The 18,842-nt window shown below is 52.7% G+C and overlaps 1 protein-coding gene across 1 annotated transcript in view; it reads right to left on the bottom strand.

Annotated features, from left to right (window-relative positions):
* Fam178b (family with sequence similarity 178 member B) overlaps positions 1 to 18,842 on the bottom strand; it is a 97,311-nt gene that overhangs the window by 6,967 nt on the left and 71,502 nt on the right. The window contains exons 11-12 of the mRNA XM_026785778.1: positions 17,365 to 17,452; positions 9,224 to 9,349 (exon numbers count right to left, since the gene is read on the bottom strand). Coding sequence (XP_026641579.1) covers positions 9,224 to 9,349; positions 17,365 to 17,452 — 214 coding nt within the window. The remainder of the gene's footprint in view (positions 1 to 9,223; positions 9,350 to 17,364; positions 17,453 to 18,842) is intronic.

Genomic DNA, 18,842 nt, shown 5'->3' on the forward strand with positions numbered 1-18,842 from the left:
ACATGTGTGCATGTAGTATTTGTGTGTGTGTGTGTGTGTGGTGTGTGGCTGTGTGTGTGTCCATGTATGTGTGTGTGTAGCTGCAGTTGGGGCCAGTATGGCTTTGGAGTCAGTCTTCCATGGTGGTGGGGCTGCAATGTCCAGGCCTCATACCTTGTTTAGAGCGGCAGGACCCCAGCCAGTTGAGGAGCCCAGCCCCTCGTGCACAAACACGAATCCAGGCTGGGAAACCACAGTGGGAAAGAGATCCAGGAAACCTCAGCCAAGGACTCAGAAGAGAGCGGCAGAGGGTGAAGAACAGGACGTGCCTGGACCTAATACTGACAAGCCAAGGCGGTACTGTCCCCCAGTCCCACTGCCAGCAAGGCCTTTGCTTCCACTTCCTGGGTCTCTCCCCAGAGTCTGGTGACGGGCCTCTTCCCAGAAACTCATTGTGGCATATCTCATTCCTGCCCTCCCCCAAATCAGGACCCAGGGATGAAAGGGTCATGAGGCTCATCACCCAGCGGACAACAGGCAGGTGGCACCTCTGGTTCTGCTCCAGTTAGTTTTGATCTCAGGTCTCCTGGGTCAAGTGGAACTCATTTGCAAGTTTTTGTCAAAAGAGACAAAAGGGAACATGGGTGGACATTTCCTGGGAACTTCATCCTTCAGGAAATCCCCTGTTAGTTAATGCCAAGGGGGTAAGCTGGGTTACTTACGCCAAAGGGTGGAAGAGAGAAGGGAGTTCCCAGGAAGCCGCTTTCTCTAACCCAGCAGCAGTTTCTCCCTACCTCAGGTCATGATCAAGGATGTAGCCTTACACTGGAGTCTTTAGATGGAACCCTTTCCTCAGAGCCTGCCAGGCAGAAGGGGACAGTAGACTTTCAAGGGCAGGAGGACTCTGTGGAAGCAGGTCCAGCCAGGCTCTGGGCAGCTGCTAGGGACTGGGGAGAACTGAGGCTGGCCCAGGGACACCGAGGAAGGAGGACGACGAGGATGCACGGGCAGTGGCCCTCTAAGTCACATTGCTGAGGCCCAGGGCTCATCATGCAGGGTCTGCATACCTGCTCAGCAGCACCAGGATGCCAGGACTACCTCCTCTGTTTCTGCCCTTGACATCACGGGCCCTGGCTGGTGGCTACCCTGGGGATTGTGCATTCAGCTCAGTCTCTAAGGTCTGGAGGCCCAGCCTAGCTTGACAACTGACCCCAGGAGACTCCTTCGCCAGTGCCGCTCCTGTTACATGTGGAGCACACGTGCTGACGACGAGCTCTAGAACCAATCTAGTTACAGACCCAGGCTGCACAGATCACTAGATTGCCTGCCGTGCGAGGTGGGCCACGAGCCACTCGCCTTTTTAAAACTAAATTTAAATCTAGTATCACAGCATCCCAATCCAATAAGACACACAGAGAAGGCCTGGTGACCCTGCGTCTTGGAATATGTGGGAGCTCAAGTCTGGTCAGATCCCCAGCACGTCCAGTTGGGGGAGGAATGGCAAGAAGTGGATGTCTGGGACCTCCCCCTTCATCAGGAAAGGCTCTAGACTTGTATCACCTCTTTAAACGGGGCTGACACTGTAGAAAGAGCAGAGGTCCCTGGATGCTCTAGAGGCAGGACATAGAGGCCAGGCTATTCCTGGGGTGGACGGAGACACTAGCCTGTGCCCAAGGGCGTGGGGCAGGTGCTCCTTCAGGGGTTGGGCAAACAACAACATTATTATTAACCCTGGGTAATCTGGAGGTAGGGCCACAAACAGGCCCCAGGCCAAGACCTTCAGCTCAGGGAGGGAAGCAGGGCTCTATCTTGTGTGTCCACCAAAGCACAGTACATGCATGTTTCTAACTACACTTCATCTGAACACGGGAGCATGGCACCTGCCATCGTGCGATGCCATTTCTTCCCTGTTTCTCAGGGGAAACTGCATAAGCTACTCCACGCTGCTCCAGTTCCAAGGTTGTACTTCCTGACTTTGGCCTTGGCAGGCAACAGAGCAGAGGGCTGCAACCAAGGTTCCATGCCAAAAGAAAAGCTGACCTCCAAAGTGACTGCCCAGGATGGGGGACTGGTCACTGTTGTAGCAAGTAGGAAATGATGAGGACACATGACTACTGCTAGGAAATGAGACGTGTGACATAAAACCTCTTCTTAGACCAGAGTCCCTGAAGATACGGGGGCAAGAGGTCAGGCAACAGACGTCACAGACACAGCCTGCAAGATTCGCCACAGGTTTGGCTAGGCAGGCCACCCTATTCTATAACTGAAAGTGATGCAGTCATGTTGGAGGGTGGATCCCTAAAAATTGGACAGGGATAGGGCCACTTTCGGGTGACAAAAGACAGGCTGGCAGCATCTAGACAGGAACAGGACTTCTGGATCAGCTGCTGGGAACAACCACTAAAGGAAAAGTTGCTCTCTGGACCCCAGCTGGATCAGGAGGCAGGAGGACTCTTCCCAGGGTGCTGGAGAATCTGAGGGTCCCAGGATGTACCCTCACACCCACCACGCCCCCAGAGCATGAGCTGGAGCCTGTTCTAAGCTCCCAGAAATGAGTTCTGAGACCCTAGGCCTATCACAGTGGGATCCTCCTGTAAGCTCTACCTAAACTCTGAGCAGGGACCCCAAGGGGCTCCTTCCTGTTCTGCTCTGAGGACTGGGTGGGAGCTGGGAAGCCTTAGCACAGGAGGTAGGGGAAGGGCATACATAAGCAGGAGGGCTGAGGGCATGTGCTAAAGTGAAGCCATCTCAGACTGTCTCCAGAGGGAGGAACCACAGGGTTGTGGGCAAATCCTTGAGAGGGTGATCCCACCCTGCTCATCCTCCCACGTTGGCTTCCTTCAGGGGTGGGGGTGGGGGCAAGCAAGACGACAAGCAGAGGCAGTAGCTCTTCCTGCTTCTTCAGCTGGAACCAGAGACCCTGATCCCATGGGAGTCTGGACGGAAAACCTAGTTCTGCCAGGGGGCCTAGAATCTCTGGCTATAGGAAGCTGTGTGTGTGTGTGTGTGTGTGTGTGTGTGTGTGTGTGTGTGTGTGTGTGTGTGTGTGAGCCCAGGCTTATACACATGCATGCACATTAGCATGTGGGCCTGAGGGCAGGGGGAGCATGATGTGTAGTTCTGCAAGGAGTAGCTAGGACTGGCCATCTGCAAAGAGAGCTGTTTTCTCTCAAAGGCCGTGACAGAAGAACAGGGTGTGCTGTGCGGCCCCAAGTTTCTAGGTACCTAGGATGCACCCCTTCCTTTGTAAGAGTGGCCCAGCTTCCTGTCCCCTACATTTAGGCCAAAATGTTCTATGGTGATGTCTGCAGAGTTGACTCCAGCAGAATACATGTGACCTGGGCCAGCCAATCACCGTCCATGCCAAGCCAGTGAGTCTTGACTCTGGGACAGAAGCTCTTTCTTTACCCTGGCCAGGGTGGCCAAAGAAAGGAGGTCAACCTAGGGTTTCACACACACACACACACACACACACACACACACACACACACACACACACGAGAGAGAGAGAGAGAGAGAGAGAGAGAGAGAGAGAGAGAGAGAGAGAGAACCTGTCTGGGAATGCAGGGTAGAGTCAAGCACTGGGGAAAGCCACCCTGGGGTTCTGTGACACAGTGCCTGTAGTTGTGGGCTCAGCGAAGCCTGGGGAGTCATCCCAGGACAACCAGGAACTACATCCCCATTGAGAGAGGCCCAGGGAAGACAAAAGAGAAGAGACAGAACAGGGGAAAAGTGGGGAGCAGAAGCAGCTGAGAAAGCTGTGAACCCTGTCGGAGCGAGCAGCCCCCACTCCTCCCTAGCCAGTCAAGGCAGAGCTGAGAGATGGAGCACTTGGAGAGTGCTCCTACACCCAACCCTGGCCATAAGAGAAACGGCAGGAGGACTTATTTCTGCTCAGTTGGGGATTTCACTGGAGGCCTGCTGCTGAGGTTGACTGGGGACCCAGCCCCACACACATCTCTGTTTACATTCATGGAGGCAGGGCACATGCCAGGGGTTAAGTGGACTGTTATGGACCTCCCGAGTTCAGCAGACAGGAAGTGGAAGACAGGAAGATGCAAGGCCAAGGCCATCAGCATGCAGAGTGCTGCGGTTTGGTCTTCAGGGCTGTACGTGATGGGGGCAGAGACTGGATGGAAAATCAGAGTACGATAGATACAACAGGTCTGAATGGGAGGAAGACACTCTACAGAGTGTCCAGAGGGAGGAAGAAACCTAGATAAGAGTGCCAGGACAGAAGCTGATGAGTCACCTGCCCATGGACAGGGACCCTGAGAGGTCCTCCAGAGCACAGGGCTGATTGGGGTGAAGGAGAGAGCAGGCCAACCCTCCAGCTGGTTGGGCTTGAACAAAAGCTCCCTGGGACCCCACCCTGCCTCCTGGGCTTAACCCTGTCGCTGCAAGTCTTGCTCCTGTTCTTGCAAAGAACTCAGATTTCTGGGAACCAAGCAAAGCTGGCCTGGGCCTGAGTCTACAGGTTCCCAGACTTGTGTGTGCTTCAGCTCCTCTACAGGGTCAGCTTCTCAGAGGCCACCAGGTTCATGACAAAATGCAGCTACTGCTCATTTTGGAGGAAGGACGATGGAACAGAACCACAAGCTGGACAGGAAGAGCTCAGGAGTCTGCATGTCTGTTTTCCATTCCTCAAATCCAGTTTTCTCCTGGCTCTCCTAACCTTGTCCTGACCCAAGTTTACAGCACTGTGGGGTGTGTGTGGGGTGTGTGTGTGGAGGGTGTGTGTGTGTGTGGGTGCTGTACTTTCAGGTGAGAAAGGGCAAGGGGAGAGGCTCCAGGATCTGCTTGTCTTTGAAAACGACACAGGGGTTCAAGTCAAGCCCAGGGAACATACATCCCCTTGTTGGAGTTGGAAGTACCAGCAAGAGAGGCCAGAGTCGAGCACAGAGATGCCAGAGGGCAGCTAACCCTTCCTGTCCCTGCAGCAACTGCCCATTAAGGCAGTTCTTGGCAAGGTCAGCCAGCCCAGGGACAGACAGCTGCAGTCTATAGTCGCAGCAGCAAAAGCAGCAAAACTTGTTCACCAGGTCTCCCAACACACCTGGCACACCACAGGGTTTACAGGAGATGCACACAGGGCACTTGCACACAAACACATGGCAGGCCACGCCCTCTGCCCAAGCTGGGCAGACACACACCTCCACAGAGTTGCAGCTGGCTGGAGCCCATCCCCGGCATTACCCACAGTCAAAAGCACACCCTACCTCCATAAAATTACTTCTTCACAAACACGGATCCTCCGTAAACAAGCTTTTCCCAAGTCTCTGCAGCCTGGGACCTCCACAGAAAGTCACAAGGAATGGATGCACCTGCAGGAGGTGACCGACCGATGTACAGTCCCCAGTGAGCCTCAAGCTGTCATCTTTGGAAGGCATCCACTATCAGGCTGGGAGGAGGCATACGGGAAAAGGGAAAAAGGAAGTAGGCTCCCAGTGCCAAGTTGGTCTTTTTATCCTCAGTTTTCATTCCACAGTGGGAGACATTTAACTTCCTCAAATTTAACCAACTAGAGAGACACTCCCATCCTACCATCAGATTCTGGTTTCCTATACCTTCCAAATCTCTAAGCGGGAAAAACCTCACTAATACAGCATCTGGGCTGGGCTGCAGCTCAGTAGGAAGCACATTCTTAACACGTGACAGGGTATCATGATAGTAAGCAGTATCAGAAAAAAGTGCAAGTATATATATTTACACATGTGTACACACACATACATATATACATACACACATTATATTTATACATTTATGCATAGTAAATGCATTTGCCCACAGCAATAGACATGGGAGAAAAAGCAAAAATGATTTGATAACTGTGGTTAAACAGAAACAAGAACCATAACGGCAGGTTTAACAAGACCAAAACATCAGCCACTTCCACAAAACTGAATGGGTCACAACTCAACTCCAGGAGTAGATATAATACAACTAGGCCAAATCTGGCCACATTCAGACAACACCATAGCTGAAACCAAATGCCCCCGGAACCCCCAGTGCTGGGTTTGGAGGGCTGAGCTGGTAGACTGGAGGAGAAAATTGAGTCAAGTTATGCAATGTTTTTCTGCCTGCAGCCAGAAGGCCAGTCTGGGGCGGGGGGATGACGACGACGCAGGACACACATCTCTGGCAGAATCACATCCTTGGGCCAAAAGGAAGCATTGGGAGGCCAGCCTTAGTGTTCTTATACTCGCCTCTGTGTAAACATTGTCATCTCCCTGCCTCTTGCTAGAAGGTACCAAGGCCCAAGCATCTTCTCACCTAGATGTTTATTCCACTCTGGGAAAGGCTAGTTCAAACCGGGCACAGATAGTCATCAAGGAGATTGGCACTATATATGAATATTTTGAGATGAGACACTATGCTAGAGTTGAACTCCTGGGCTGGGAGAATGAATCTCCCTGCCTCAATTTTTTTTTTTGGGGGGGGGGAGTTGAGACAGGGTTTCTTTGTGAAACCCTGCTGGCCTTGAACTCACTGAGATCCACCTGCCGTTGCCTCCAGAGTGCTGGGACTAAAGATGTGCACCACCACTGAATTTCTCGAGCAGCCTAGACTACAGCCCTAGGCACTGAGCCAGGCACTTTAAAGTGTTAAATCTTATACTCCAATCTTATAATGTTCCTTAACCATGCTACCACTGAGTTAGACTCCAGCCCTCCACAAAACGTCTTTTTTCCAAGCATATTTTTGTATGTGCTAATAGCATGGTAAGTGACTTTGACCCTGGTAGGACAAACGGCCTTCTTGGGAACCTGCCCCTGCCTCCAGCCTGGCTCTCTCCTCCTCCCCCCACAGAGTGGAAGCCTGAGCAGTTGCTTCTTTTGTTAAAGTACTTGGTGGTTAGCTTTCCCAGGCAGGAGCCTCACTAACTTATAATTACCAACAATGCCCTGTGATTGGTTCTCTCATTACCCAAGGTAATACTTCTGAAGTCTGGGGTTCCATAAATGCTTGTGGTCTTAATGATACAAGGATATTAAGAGATCAGGGGGCTATCACTGGTCAAAGGCAGTGCAGGGGGGAGGGCAGTTTCAAAAATGGGGGCAGGGGAGCAGATGGCCACAACAGAGGAGAGAGGAAGAGAGATGAAATACAATTCATTTGTTCGGTTTTTCACTTAGTGGCAAAAAACATGCCATGCTGAGACACACAACTGTGCCCACAATCCAGCTAGACAGCCAGCCATGCAAGGGGACAACAGTGGAGCCATGCTGTGCCCTTGTCTCTCCCCTGGGGGAGGGAGGAGATGGGAAGACCAGGAGAAGAGTCTGCAGAAGTGTTGATTTGCAGGGCTGGAGGAGTGCTGTGACCCCTGCAGTTTAGGGCAGGAAATCTCCCAGACAGGAGTGTATTTAGTGTGGGACAGGCAGAAGCTCAGCACTGCAGCCTCAAAGTGCTGGGAAGAAGCTGTCTCCTTCATGCTTGATCACCTCCAGCTGACCTGAACTCTGGCCTCAGTTTCCCCATTGCACTTGAGAAGCAAAAAGGCAAAGACTTTGAGCTCTGTGGATGAAAGGCTGCCCCATCCCAGACCACCACTCCCTGTAAAATTGGGCGGATGACGCCTCTGCTCATTTTGGCTGGTGAGTAGCCCCATCTCATCTTTGAAGATGAAACACGCTCAGACCTAATGAGGAGTCAGTTGGCTGAGGTGGAGTGGGACCTAGTCACCTGCCCGGCCTGGCCCCTCCCAGCCACCACAACACCCAGCCCAGGGCACAGAGCTGGAACCATTTCACGGTTCTCTTATGGCACTCCACTAGTCCCCCTGTGTCCTGTCCCCTGGTCCTGACTGCCTCTGCCCTTAGCCACTTCACCAGCAGAGGTCAAGGTGAAGGGGAGCCCCGCCCCGAGGCTCTGCAGTGCTCTTGGCTGCAGCACAGGGGCTCTAAAGGTCACGGCAGCCCCACCTGCCCCTACTGTTGTCCCCAGCCAGTGTGTCCTTTGCTTTGGGGCAGTAAGCACCCCTGGATGCGCGCCGCTCTGCTCTCCTCAAGCTTTAAGGCAAAATGGACGATTGATTTCTAACAGGCAGACAACGAGGGAGGAGTAGCTGTGCTTGGAGCCTTCAAAATAAAGGATTCCTCAGCCTGTTCATCCTCCCATCCCGACTGCTACACAGACACCTTCTGCCCCTACTACCAGCAGGTCAGCAATGTGGTGAGCCCAGTGGGAGCCTGGGGCTCGGTAGAAGCCACACCCCTGCTGGGTGAGGCTGCAGCCTGGCCTGAAGGTTCCTGGAGGCCATATAGTCTCTGTGCAGAAGGCCAGACAGCAGCCGCTTCTTTCTCATACCCTCCCCCCTTTTCTCACCCCGAGGTCTCTAGTATCCAGCTATGACAACCTACCTACCCAGGGTCTCCTAAGCTGTCTGTGTCATCCACTCCTGTTTCCTGGGAAATACCTGGCACAGGACAAGGGATGTGTGTATGGCCCCACCTTCCTAGGAGACTGTAGCCTTGTAAAAACACTAAGACAAATCCCAAGGCAGGCGAAGGCAACCTTCCCTGCACGTTCTGAAGGGGAGTGTGTACCTGTGCACGTGGGGGATTATCCTATCTTCTTAATGGTTCATTTGTGTTCATTAAGTAATTAATTCACTTATCTGATTCTCAGAGTGATGCCCAAAGGTTGGACTTCTGGATTGTTAATATCCAACCTCAGGAACCAGAGTTTTGAATCCCTGCCTTCCTGAATTAGAAGATCCCTATCTACATCTTTATCCTGAGTCTCCAGGGATAGAAGAGCCCAGGAAGATGCACTTGGAAGCCCCCACAGTCACCTTGGTCCCTGCTCTGACACTAACCCTGGGGATGCACGGGCCTCTGCTAATTCCTAACCCACAACCTCCCAACCCAGGACACTTCACTGCCTTTTGGGAGAGCTGGTCAAGACTTAGAAGAACTTCTTTGGAAGAACTGGAGAAAGGTCAAGGGCTAAGCCTTGGTCAAAATTAGTGAGAATAAACAGGGAAACTAGGCATAGCTCTGGGCCCACAGCATCACCTGCACCTACAGGCACAGGTGGGCAAGGGGACTAACTAAAGGCTTGGAAGAGATACTGAGCGCCTCCTCCTCGCTGGCCTCTGTCCTGGAGTGGCTTCTGGTTCTGGAAGGACTAGTGACCACAGGCCCCACAGGCTGTGCAATGGGGACAGCCCCGCCTTCCCCGTTAAATGAAGTAGCAGGGTCCTTCTTGGTAAAGGCAGACAGGGGGTTGAGGTCCTTACCTTGTAGTCGAGCTCAGCGCTGGCCCTTCGCTGTTTCCCCTGAGAGGGTGGCAAGGTCTCCGCACCCAGATACTGCCTGAGGGATGATGGTCTCATGAGGCTGAGGAGATGGCCGAGTACCGCTAGCTGGGGAGGAGAGAGGAGACTGTGACTGAGTGTGTGTACAGCTCTGGGAGATGCCCTCAACTGTGGCAGAGGGTCATAGTCAAGCTTCCAGGACCTGAATCTGACTCTCACTTATGAGCTGTGTGTGTGACCTCCCTAAAGTGGTCCACACTCCTTCTTCCTAGGAGGAGGGATGTGTATATGAGCATGTGCGTATGCACATGGGCACATGTATACATACATACACACATACATACATATACACATACATACACAAGCATGCACACATACACACACATGCACACACACAGGGTGTACCTAGCACAGGGTGAGCCCTCCCTTAACTTGATGAAGTAGGAAGCTCTCCCGAGACTTTAAGGTTTACCCTAATTCCCTGTAAAATCAAGAGTAAGAAAGAGATTCCCTCTGACATTGAGCAGGACCTCGGTGACCTGAGTGAAGCCTCAGCCACTGAGCTGGTCCCTGGCCACCTGAGCAGCCCCTCGGCCAATAGCATACTCTCTCCTGTATCCCTTTTTTGTCACTTAGCTTGTTGCTGCAACGTATTCAATTCACGGGAAAAGGACTGAACCTCTTCAATCCATAGCTTTGCCTGTCCATTCTGTGAGCCACAACCACAACCTCCCTGCCTGCCTGTCCCTAACTCCTCTGCATCTGTACCACACTCTTCCCTCCCAGGAATGCCAAATACTGAGTCTTCTAAGCCATAAAGAAGATGCACACACACACACACACACACACACACACACACACACACACACACACACGAGGGTCCCCCACGATATAACACTATCAGGAATACCAACAGCTCTGTTTGTCTGAAACAAGGTCGCCCCTTGTGTCCCAAGTTGGCCTAAACCTTGTGACCCTCTCAGCTCTGCCTAAGTACTGGTATTACAAGCATGGACCGCCGAGCCTGGCAATTCTTTTAATTTTTTTTATTACATGTTATCTGTGTGCGCACACGCATGCGTGCAAACAAGCCACAGCAAACACTCTGATGGTAGAGGATAGTTTGCAGGGGTGGGTTCTCTCTGGGGACTGAATTTGGGGGCCATCGAGCTTGGTGGCAAGTGCCTCTAGAGCATGGGCCATTTCCCTAGCACATTCTGTTTTCTTCCTAGATGGGGTCCTTCCTCTGCAGACTAGGCTGGCCTCAAACTCGCAGCCAATCCCTAACTTTGCCTCCTGAGTACTGGGATGTGTGTCTTGCCCAGTCCTCTTTTTTCTTTTCCTAAATGTTGGGAGCAGTGAACCCCCAGATCCTGAAATTCTTGTAAACAACTTGTTTTCCTTTGCTCCGAGCACCCTCAGGAGTTCCTGATGGCAGGGGAGTGGTTTCTGGTGGGTTTGGCTGGGGCGTGGCTATCAGTTAAGGATCTCTATATATGTGGCCCCTGGACACAATAAAGGGGGCATTCTTAGGATCAAGGATGACCTGTGTGTCTCTGTCTGTATTTGTGAGTCTTTGTGTGTTTCCGTCTCCAGCCCCTTGCCCAGTTCACGTACTGTATGGTAGCACATGGAGCGCAGACGGGCGTGATGCGCTACACCTAAAAAGTCATACTATTTTCTTGTCCAACAAAATAGCCAATAATTCACTCTCACCCAGTATCTATCTTCAGTTTTCTCCGTCAGAAACTTCCTTTCAGTGGGTCCTTTAGATGGGGATTTCCCTGCAAGGTCTACAGAGGGATCTGGCTGATCTGTTAATCTACCAGGCACCCCACCCACCCCCTGTTTAGCTTTGAAGAATTGCCCAACCCCTCTGAACAAAACAGGCTTTGAAGCTAGCCCCTCCCCCTGGTCACCTCAAACATAGGGTCCCTGCAAGGACTGCCCAGATGGATGTAGTATGGCTGGGTCAAGGCAGGTAGGCTCCAGTCCTCGTCCCTCCAAGCCATCCATGTGCAACCCTAGGGATGGGGGAGGATGTGGAAGAATGGGCAGCGACAGGGTAGTTCAAGAGGACCGGCTCCTTAGATCTAGCAGGTGCAGTGTGGCCACAGACAAGAGGGTTGAGCCCCAAGCCCAGCTCCCAGCTTGAGCCCAGCCGGGTGGCACGCCACACCTGGCTTCCTCCTGTGACTCACCCCCCAGCACCTGCTCAGCACTTCAGCTGCCCTCAATCTCAGAAGCCCTGGAGAGCAGCTGGGCAGGGAGAGGAGGATGAAGAGCTGGTTGGTAGTCAGGTTGGCTTTGGCTCCTGGAAGGAGGCCAGGCCTTCTCTGCAGTGTGGAAAGACGGCAGCAAAAGCAGGGAGGAAGGATCTGGGCAGGGATAGTTTCCATCTGGGGCTGCATCGAGAGCAGTACTGCCTTGTGCCAGCCTTCGGGATAATTTTCAAAACAACAGCCCTGCCCTTTCGCACGCTGGAGGCTCGCTGCTCACAGCTGTGCAAGCACTGGGCTGCCCCGCATTGCCTCAAAGACCACGCCCCCAGAGTGACTAAAGGCCCGCCCCAGCAGAGCCAGGACTGGCTGTGCTCTAAGAGCAGGGGGCAGGGCTGGTAGGGAAAGCACAGACCAGGCTCACTTGCTCACTCTTATTTTTCTTCTCGCTCCAGGAAAGCAGGCTGGCGGTGCCTCAGTGCAATCTAGCATTCTGGTCTCAGATTTTCTTTTGTTTCCCGCATCGCCCCACCCCCACATACCACCCTCTCTCCTGGATGAAGGCTTCTCTGGTCCGCAAAAGTCCCTGGAGAGGAGGGAGGGTTAGGACCACACCAGCACCCTTGCCACCCCCACCCCCTACTTCCACTGCAGAGTGCCAACTCAGCAAACATTCAGGCCATTAGGGCAGACACCTCAGGGCAAGAAGGGATGATCACCCAGAAGGACAGGCCTCCACTGGCCTTGCCAGTCTCCTGGCAGGAGGAGATCCTGGCAAAGCAACTGTCTACACAGCATGTGTCTCCTGCTCTCAGAATCTGGCAGTGCCTCCAGTTTGCACAGGAGAGGTGGCTGTAAGGCGCGAGGAGGTCCCAAATGGCCTGCTGCTGCTGCTCTCTGGAGCCTGGTCCTTCCTGAGGTGTCTGAACAGAGGCACTGCAGAACTGGTCCCTCCTTGTGGAGTCCACTGTCACATGTAACCCACAGCCTACAGTATTGTTGTTTACTACCCTTGCCAGTCCCCAACCCGGCACACCTTTTCCCTATGGCATCATCTACCCTCTTGCAGGCACAGAACTTGCTTGCTTAGTGTCCTGACTTATTGTCAGCCCCCTCCCTGGCTGTGAGGTCAGCACTGTCTCCTGCAGTGCACAGGGCTAAGCACCATGCCTGGCACATGGCTGATGCTTATTAAGCAGTCATTAGGCAAGCGAATGGCTAAATAGCATCAGTTAACCATTTCCTAGGAGATTCAAACTTTTGTATCCCCCTTAATTTTGGGCACTCAAAACCCTTGCTTTCCAAATTTCAAGACATGATTTGAGGCTGAAGGTGGTGGTGCTTGTCTTTAATTCCAGCACTTGGGAGGCAGAGGCAGGTGGATCTCTGAGTTCAAGGCCAGCCTGGTTTAAGTGAGTTCCAGGACAGGCAGGACTACACAGAGAGGTCCTGTCTCAAAAAACAAAACAAAACAAAACAAAACAAAAAAGTTGCCAGACACAATGGCACATTCCTGTAAACTTTGGACTTGGGAAGCAGAGGCAGGAGCAAATCTCCAAACAATGGTTGATAAGATGGCTCAGAGGGTCAGGTGCTTGTTGTCAAGCCTTTGCTCCCTGGGTCCGACACCGTGGAAGGAGAGGACAGGAGAATGGCCTCCTGCAGCTGTCCTCTGGCCTCTATGTGGGTACTGCGGTGTGTGCACACACACAATAGTAAATACGTATTTACAAAAAGGTTTGCCTTGTTTCTGTGTTGCAAGAGGCTGGTATAAGAAACAAACTCCGAGTTTCCTCCCAAACCTGTTCCACCTGTGTCTTGCCTGGCTGCTGAGAGGGTGTCTCCTTCCCTCCAAGTCTGGTTCCTGGAGGGCTCCCACCCGCTCTCTGGAGCCCTGCCGCTGTCCTTGGGAAGTCACCTAGCAGCAGCCACGCTCCAACGCTCCGTCTCTGCTACTCTCAGGCCAACTGCCCTGCACCCTCCTCGCCCCTCGCTTCATCCTCCAGCACTTGGGTCTCAAGGGCTAGCTGGCTTTAACATGTTTACAGTTCAGTTTCTGTCTCTCCTCTCGGCCTGGAAGCCCTCTGCTCCAGCCACACCAGTCTCTGCGCTTTCCCTCCAACCCCAACGTCCTCTCTAGAGCCCCTGGGCCTCTGTGCTTCCTACTTCCTCAGCCGGAAGTGACCCCCTCCCCCACCAAAGGTAGGTTTTCCTACAGTTCCACGTGCAAATGTCCTTTCCTCTCCTCGCCTTTACAAAACCGCACCCACCCAATGCTGTTTTTCCTCTTCTGGGAAAAATTTTAAACTTTTTTCCCCATAGCACTTGCATTCTCTGCAAGTTTGCCCCAAATGTTACTTCTTTCTCCGTGCCTCTGTTGGCCTGCTCAGGCTAGGACTAGCGCAGAGGGACTTCATTCAGTTCAGCTCTTTTCCTGCCCAGACCAGACTCTAGAGCACACTGGGGCCTGAGGCTAAACAGCGACTGTTTCTGAAGTATTCCCAGTATTCTATGAAACAACAGGAATGACTGGTCCAACCCCGGGACTCTCCGGGAAAACGCAAGTGCTGGGCTGTGGCATTCTACCGACCTATTGTCTCTCCAGCCTAGCTCTCCTCTCCAGCTCCTGCTCCTGAGGCTCAGGCTGTGCCTTGAGACCGGGACAGAGGTGGGGGGGGGGGGATGGCAGGTTGGGTACTGAGAACCCCTCCCAGCCACTTCAGACCCCAGGACTCTGCTTCTCTAAGAGTCAACCCCGGAAGTCCCTTCACAGTGGTATAGGCTGTGGAGAGCCCGGGAAGAGGCTGGAGGAGTTGAGGTGATGCAACATGCTGTAGTGGTCAATGGCACAATTCTAATCCTGGCTCCCCCCGCCACTTCCCTGCTGTGTAGCTTCCCTGACTCAGTTTCTCCATCTATAAAACATGGATAGAGTAGCAGCTCTTCCAGCCCTAGGTTTTGAGGGAGGGAAGCACTGTGAACAGTTCTCAGAACACAGTGAGTGCTGCCTGCATGGAAGCCGCAACTATTACAGGCGAAGGGGCGACCAGTGGACAACCAGAACTGTGTGCATTCACTGCAAGGGAGGTATGGGCAGGATGGCTGTGCGGAGGGGATGTGGGTGGCTGGGGGGTCAAAGTGGTCCTTCGAAGGCAAGTCTAAGGAAGATGGCTCTGATAGGCCAGCCAGGGAAGGAGCACGCCTGGTGATCAGACATCAGGAAGAGACTAACAGCAGAGTCTAAACACAGCTGCTGGGTCTTCCTCCCTGCAGAGGCACCGCTGACTCTCTCCCTCCTCCCGGCGGTACACTCAGCATGCAGGGACTCATCCCCTGAGACCTGGCTCAGGTACCTTCTCAGAAGTCTATCCTCAGGCAGTGTTAGTCACCTAGGTCACAGTGAGCTGGCTCACCCCGCTTCAGGAGTCATCTGGAAGTGTCACACCTGGTGTCTGAGCCTGAGCCTGGGATCTGAGTTGCCTAGTCAGTGTATAAGGAACCGACAGGTCCAGAATTGGGTCCCCGGTGGTCACAAGCAGGTAGGTGTAGGGGCCTCGAGCAGAGAAGCAGAGTCTGGCTCCACTTGCCTGACCGGCCTTGTGACCCCGGATTCTTGGTTGTTGCAGAGACCTCCTGAGCTGGCTCCCTAACTGACCAAGCAGCACACACAGTTTGCCTCCCTCTTTGGGGCTCCTCTCCAGGCCCCAGCAGCCCTGCTGGGCTTCCCCTCACACTCCCTGCAGACAAACCACTAAGCTTTGAAATGCTCTTACCTTTGGGTCCCTGCTAACCCAGCTTCTGGGCGAGAGGTCCCAGGAACCTACCCTCCCTGGAGTCCTGATTTTCTTTCCTTCTTCTCTGTCAGTTCTCTATGGGGGCTTAGTGAGCTCATCTAGCCAAAGCCAATGCCTTCACAGCAGGCTTCCATGGCAGCCCCTGGGCAACCTGTCTGGTTGAATTTCAGCTGGCCCTGCCCCTGACTTCCTAACCTGTCTTCCCTTCTTCAGTGACCTCCCTGGTGGTGGCTTGCAGAGCACCCTGTCTTTTGGGGACCCTGGCTGTCTCTTTATCCCATAAATTACATTGCCTTCCTGGTGTGGGCCAGGCCCTGGGCTGAGGGGCAAGGGAGAGCAAGCAGACACCACTGGTTCCCAACTCAGGGGCCCCAGATTCCACCTGGGAACGGGGTGTGGGGAAGACAATGCAGCAGACACCAAACAAGTAAGGGAGGGTGACAGACAGGACCAGGAGGCCTCCTTGAGATGGCACCTCAGCCAGAGTAGGAATGGCAAGCTTCCGCCATGCTAGGGTGTACGTATTCCAGGCTTAGGGGAAGTGGGGAGCTGAAGCCAGAATCAGGAGCCAGCCCCCTCCTTCCAACCAAACCAACTAACACTTTTCTTAGCTCCCTCACAAAAGCTTGAATTTGACTCTAGCTGGCTTGGGGATGTGCTGGGCCTGGGCGTGCCTTTGCCTGTGTACCTGGCCTCTTAAGTGTTGTTGAACCAGGCATTTGGGGGGGGGGGTGATGACGACACGACCCTGAAACTGCAAGAATGAATCCAGGGAGATCCCTAGTGGAAGCAAGAGGCTTTCAACTTCTCGAACATCCTGTTCTTGGAGCCTCAAGAAGGCCATGGCCTCTGAGCTGAGAGGCAGGGTCAGAGCTCCACAAAGAGAAGAGTCCAGGAAGAAGCCTGAACTTGCCCCTGCTGCCCCAGGGATGCCTAGCCCTGGAGTGGGGGACTCTGGTAGGAGCTTAAAAACTTAATAGCGTTTCTTTCCATCTTTATTGTTCTTCTGTCATGGAACCAGGGTTTGGGAAGTGAAGAGTGGGAGGTTCCTAGGTGCTGGGAAGTAAGCTCTGTTCCTCTGTCAGGCAGCGCAGGCTCTAACTGCTGAGTCATCGTTCTAGCCCTGTCCAGTGTTCTTCAAGGACGTGGCCCCTGGAAGGGAGACCACGCCCCAGCAGATGGTCCAACATCAATGTGTATACGGGCTATAAATGAAGTTAGGAGGGTAAGAGTGGTCTAGGAAGCTTTAGGGCAAATAGGAGGGGATATGTTGCATGTATGTATGGAATTCTCAAAGAATAAAAATATATTAAAACCAGGCTGGGCGGTGGTGGCTCACGCCTTTAATCCCAGCACTCGGGAGGCAGAGGCAGGCGGATCTCTGGGAGTTTGAGGCCAGCCTTGTCTACAAGAGCTAGTTCCAGGACAGGCGCCAAAGCTACAGAGAAACCCTGTCTCGAAAAAAAATATATATATATTAAAACCAACCAACCAACCAAACAAACAAACAAAAAAACATTTCAGACCAAAGCTGGGATGGTAGCACGTTTGTAATTCCAGCACTCTGAAGCTGAGGCAGGAGGATCTGGTAGACTAACAAAACAAAATGTTACAAAAGAAGCAGAAAAAATAAATTTTATGATATGTATATTTTACCAAAATTCATAAACTGTAATGCAGGCTCCGTGTTCACAGATCTGGTCAATTCCTAGAGCCTAGGACAAGGCAGTTAGGCAAACTATTGCTTTTCAGAGTGGCGGAGCTACAGTGTTGTGATTAAAGGAGTGAGCCGCCACACCAGCCGCACCCAGGCTAGTCTCTAAGTCCCAGGCTCAAGGAATCTTCCTGTCTCAGCCTCCCCTGTAGCTGGAAACACAGCCTCACCAGCTGTTTTCTTGCCACGCTGGTAACAGAGCCCCGGGCCTCACACAAGCTAGGCAAGGCTCTACCACACACTATCCCTCTAGCCCCAGGAAGCTGAGGGAAACATTCAAATCCAGGTTAGGTGTGGGGAGGGTCTCTCTGATGACAGCTCCGGTGTAAGCAGGTTATGGGGAAGAGGGGTTGTGGCCCACCAGAGGCCTTCCTGGTCCTGCTGAGGCAGACTCACCTGGGTTTTCTCTCCCCAGAGAGGAAGTGCCTCTTGCTGACCCAGCATCCGGGCAATAACCGTGAGGCTCAGTTGGCTTCGAAGTAGTCTGGGAGAGAAGAGCAAGAATCTGAGTGGGGTAGGCTGGAGGTCAGGGGGATTCTGAACATTCTGGAAAGACAAGATATCCAACAAGCAAGGATAATACATTTTTCTTCGGAGTTGTAACCCCCTCAGATCTGTACGTATCTGTAGATCTGAATGGGTGAAAGGTCTTCTCCAAAGCACACCAACATTCCTTCCTTTGCGTAATAAACGCATACAGACTGAGACAACACCAGGTGTGTCTCGGTGACAGCGCATAGTGTGCAGGAGACCCTGGGGACTGGACCATAAACAAAGCAATAACTGAAGAAGAAAAATGCAATGACGGAAGGCATAAAACAACTAAGGAGGAAAATACGCAGATAGAGGGGAAAAGGCAACAGGAAGAAAAACACATTCCCTTCTCTGTTCGCTTTGTCCTGCCCAGTGCACTGCCTCTCAAATTTCAAAGGACTTCAAGCAGGGTGGATGATTGGCCCCTTGAGACCAGGCTTTATTGTCTTTTTTTTTTTTCACCCACTTTTCAGAAAACTTTTCTTTGGGATTCCCCTCCTACCATCCTGAGGAGCCAGGCTCCTGGGATGCACCTGAGTGCCACTTGGTCACTGGAGCAGCCTCTGGGTCTTGGCTGGACAGTTAAGAGAGTATAACTTCTTGTGGGGCAGCTAATGTGACAGGCATCACCTTATAGTGCTGACTGTCCTCCTGTCTCCCAGCTGGACAGCCAAGAGGCCAGCAAAGAGAACAAGGGACAAAGCGCCCCGGGAATGCCCAGAGCCAGCTACCCCCCGGTTTCTAGCCCGTTTGCTCCCTGAGCTGCTCATGAGCCTGCACGGGTCTCCTGCTTCAGTCAGCTGAGCCGGTCGTCTGAGACCAGCCGTAAGGCAAATGCTTAGTCAGTGCTGACTCAGGACTGAGACATCTTCTAGTCAGGAATGAAGGCCCCGGTGGGCTTCAGATGTTAATGCTTGGGTCCTCAAGCACTTCAGAGACTAAAGAAGAGAGGAAGAAACCGGAGGGTGGGGCTGAGAGTTGTCCTGGGACCTTTGAGACTAGGTGACAGGACAAACTTCTCCTCAGGACAAACTCTCAAGCCACGGCTCTGTAATTAATCACCTGAGCCTGGCTGGGGAGACTGCAACATGTGGTTCCAGGTCTCTGCACACACTGGTCTGCAGGCAGCAGGCAGCCCCTTGAAAGGATTTATTTGTTTATTCTGACGAGGACGGAACCCAGAGCCTTACGCCAGGTGCCGTGCCACAGAGTTTCATTCTCTTTTGTTTGTTGTGTTTTATTTTGTCTTGGTTTGTTTGAAGACAGGGTTTCTCTGTGGAGCCCTGGTTATTTTGGAACTAGCTCTGTCGACCAGACTGAAGCTTAACTCACAGAAATCC

Source organism: Microtus ochrogaster, linkage group LG2 (assembly GCF_000317375.1).
Source record: "Microtus ochrogaster isolate Prairie Vole_2 linkage group LG2, MicOch1.0, whole genome shotgun sequence".
Taxonomy (NCBI): domain Eukaryota; kingdom Metazoa; phylum Chordata; class Mammalia; order Rodentia; family Cricetidae; genus Microtus; species Microtus ochrogaster.